This window comes from Notothenia coriiceps, unplaced genomic scaffold, assembly GCF_000735185.1.
Source record: "Notothenia coriiceps isolate Sejong01 unplaced genomic scaffold, NC01 NC01_scaffold00023486, whole genome shotgun sequence".
Lineage (NCBI taxonomy): Eukaryota > Metazoa > Chordata > Actinopteri > Perciformes > Nototheniidae > Notothenia > Notothenia coriiceps.
In genome coordinates, this window is record NW_011356187.1 from 304 (window position 1) to 3,234 (window position 2,931).

The 2,931-nt window shown below is 40.8% G+C and overlaps 1 protein-coding gene across 1 annotated transcript; it reads right to left on the reverse strand.

The window, feature by feature from the left end:
• Positions 1-816: 816 nt before the first annotated feature.
• On the reverse strand, positions 817-1,660 carry LOC104954523 (hydroxyacid oxidase 1-like). Its single transcript, XM_010781637.1, has 3 exons — positions 1,507-1,660; positions 1,269-1,338; positions 817-1,071 (listed from the first exon to the last, which is right to left on the reverse strand). The coding sequence occupies exons 1-3, from the start codon at positions 1,609-1,611 to the stop codon at positions 1,004-1,006; spliced, it is 243 nt and encodes an 80-aa protein (XP_010779939.1). The 5' UTR covers positions 1,612-1,660; the 3' UTR covers positions 817-1,003.
• Between the last annotated feature and the right edge of the window lie 1,271 nt (positions 1,661-2,931).

Here is a 2,931-nt window from a genome sequence, read left to right on the forward strand (position 1 = left end):
AATCGAACCCTGGTGCGTTTAGCCGCTTGGTGCGGTTCATTTGGGTCCAAGACCTCTTAATTGAAATAAACAACCGGACTCTGGTCCGCTAAAATAGGTGGTCTCGGAGCGCTTGCTTGCGAACTCTGGAGCGGTTCATTGCTGGTGTGAACGCAGTCCGCACCAAAACATAGGAAGCGTAGTATTCACGTGTCACAAGAACGTGGATGTTTTCTTTAGCGAAAGAGTCTTTCAAGACATCCGCGGTTGTTTAGTTAAAGAGTGAAGCAGAATGAAGTGTTGAACAGTGTCGTGTAAAGTAAAAATTATCCGTCAGCTACATAAAAGTAAGAACACCTGTCGTCAGTGAAATGCCCCTCCTTACTGCATAACGTTTCTCATTATATGTGTTATTATGTTTTTTAACGGACGTTGTCTGATTATATAATCATATGCGCGGGCCACTAGTGTCTGTTGATCTCCAGATTAACAGCAGCATGAGAATAACCTGCCGAAAGTGCCGATGCTCCATGGCGGAGGCTCCGGTAGAAATTGCCGGGATTTGCATTTTTACCCCCTTAATGTCTGACCAATGGTTGAACAGCATTTCCGTGCACATGACTTGTGTTTAAAGTTTATAGTCCTTTTGAGTTTTGCCCGTGTGAACGCAAACCAAACCTTCTGAAAAATGAAACAATGTACCAGAAAACGGACTATTAGGTGTGAATGCACCCTAAAATAAAAATAAAATCTATTAATTCTGACTTTTCTACATCCAACTCACAGGTTTATCGTTGCTTTGAGGAAAAAGATTATTAATTTAGCCCTTTTAGAAGTGAAGATATAGTCATTTGTTCTGGGAACGTCCTTTTCGAGCCTGAGACATGGAAAACAGGCTTTGGGCTTAACTGGTTAGGTCAAACCAGTTGTAGCAATACATTTGAAATAACACGGATGAATACAAAAATAGTTTAATAATATGACAAATAGCAGTATAATATTGCCTCATCAGCAGGTTCATCTCTTACATCCTGGAAGTGAAGTCTGCTCTCCTGACCAGAGACCTGCTGACCTCAGATACAGAGCGACAACCTACACACACACACACAAACTCTCTCTATCTCTCTCTCACACACAGACACTCTCTCTCTCTCTCACACACAGACACACACTCTCTCTCACACACACACACACACACACACACACACACACACACACACACACACACCATAATTTGTAGACATATCAACTATTTTTCTAATTTCTGTGTGTGTGAGTGTGTTTGTTACCTGAGAGAGCCATAGCCAGTCGTAGCTCCTCTTTAAAAAGTTCCAGGATCTCTGTCACTCCCTGTTCCCCCTGGATACACACACAATCTTTATTTATCAAATCTTAATGAAATTAAAGTCTAAGAGCATGCGATTTTAGTTTGGACAAATAAATAAAAATAATAAAATGTGTCAAAAATTCACTGAGAAATTAAGTTTCACTTTATGATTATGAGTGTTTGGGGGCGTGGCTCTGCACCTGACAGGTGAGCCCCCACAGCACGGGGCGGCCGATGAAGACTGCCTTGGCCCCCAGAGCTAAAGCCTTCAATACGTCTGACCCCCGCCTCACTCCTCCGTCCATGAAGACGTCACAGCGCCCCTGCACCGCCCCTACCACCTCCTCCAGCACATCCAGCTACACACACACACACACACACACACTCATTTATTTCACAATAAAGTATGGAGGGATAATTCCTCCATACATTTTTTTGTTTGTTTTTGGTTGAATTCTCAAAATAAGGCCTGTGGTTAGTGCAAGTTGTACAAATGTTCCCATTTTGTTCTTCAGTATAAAAAAAAAACTGTAGATACCCCACAGCGGTTACTAACAAGTGTCTAAATGAGACGACTTAACGTCATCAATCCGAACATTAGCCGCCTTTAGCTTAGCGGTGGTAACGTTAGCCATTGCGGTTGTGCATGTCAATGTTAGCTCTTCACTTATGGCGATTGCATTTATGTTGCAAAAATTAAAAAAGTGGTTTTAATATGTGGAGATTATCCTACTGAACAAAGCATATTAAGTATCATAGACGTATTTTCTGCAAAATCCAATGAGAAGAAACCCACTGCTTATTGTTTAGTGAGGCCTTTCCATGCTAACTTTCAGATGGGCCAACACAAATAAGTAATTACTGCTCCACTCCATATTACAATGTTAATCTTTAGGATTAAAACTAAGCCACTAAAAGAATGTTCTGTGTAACAATTGCCTTCAAATCATGTTTCCTCTGTAACATATGGTTTCACTGTTCCAAACTGCAATAATAAAATAGAAAAACAAATACATACCTCTGCTTGACTGTTTAACTTTGGATACCCTTTCCTGCCCCTTGTTGGAATCGTTTGCCTGTTCACTGAACTTCTGGTTGTGAGCCCTGCCTGCCTTGAATCTAGTAAAGCTACTACACTGTGTTTCTCTGGGCTGTGCTTTTGGGTCTGTCACTTCAAGTCATTACAGAAGTGGCTTTGGACCAGTGGCATAATACCTGCGCTAACCAAACAATTATGTTCTGGAGTGCAGGATTGCTGTAACCATTTAAAGCAAGTGGTTCGGCTCAACTCTACTCAACTCACTTTGGTACCAGGTGTTTTATCAATGTTGTTTTCCTCTGCATATAGTACTCAATCAATGTAGGCAGGATTCCTAACTGCTCTGCATGGCAACGATGTAATGAACTACTGTGACACCATTTTAACCCAACATAGCCCAGCCACATAGCTCCATCAAGTTATTGATGGATCCTTTATTCGAGTCAAACTTAGACATGTAATAATCTGTGTGACAAGCAAACGTTTATGATACTGACACGTTTTGTTCAGCAGGACAATCTTCAAATATTAACATGATTTTTAAAGGTCTACTATTATACAATTTTTAGGCATATATTATAGGTCT

What these genes read in the sequence shown, in the direction of transcription:
- LOC104954523 (XM_010781637.1), bottom strand. Translation starts at nt 1,611, where the DNA reads ATGGACGGAGGAGTGAGGCGGGGGTCAGACGTATTGAAGGCTTTAGCT. An exon ending in TGTGGGGGCTCACCTGTCAG is followed by an intron (nt 1,339 to 1,506) that starts GTGCAGAGCCAC and finishes GTGTGTATCCAG; the next exon opens with GGGGAACAGGGAGTGACAGA. An exon ending in ACTGGCTATGGCTCTCTCAG is followed by an intron (nt 1,072 to 1,268) that starts GTAACAAACACA and finishes GTGTGTGTGTAG; the next exon opens with GTTGTCGCTCTGTATCTGAG.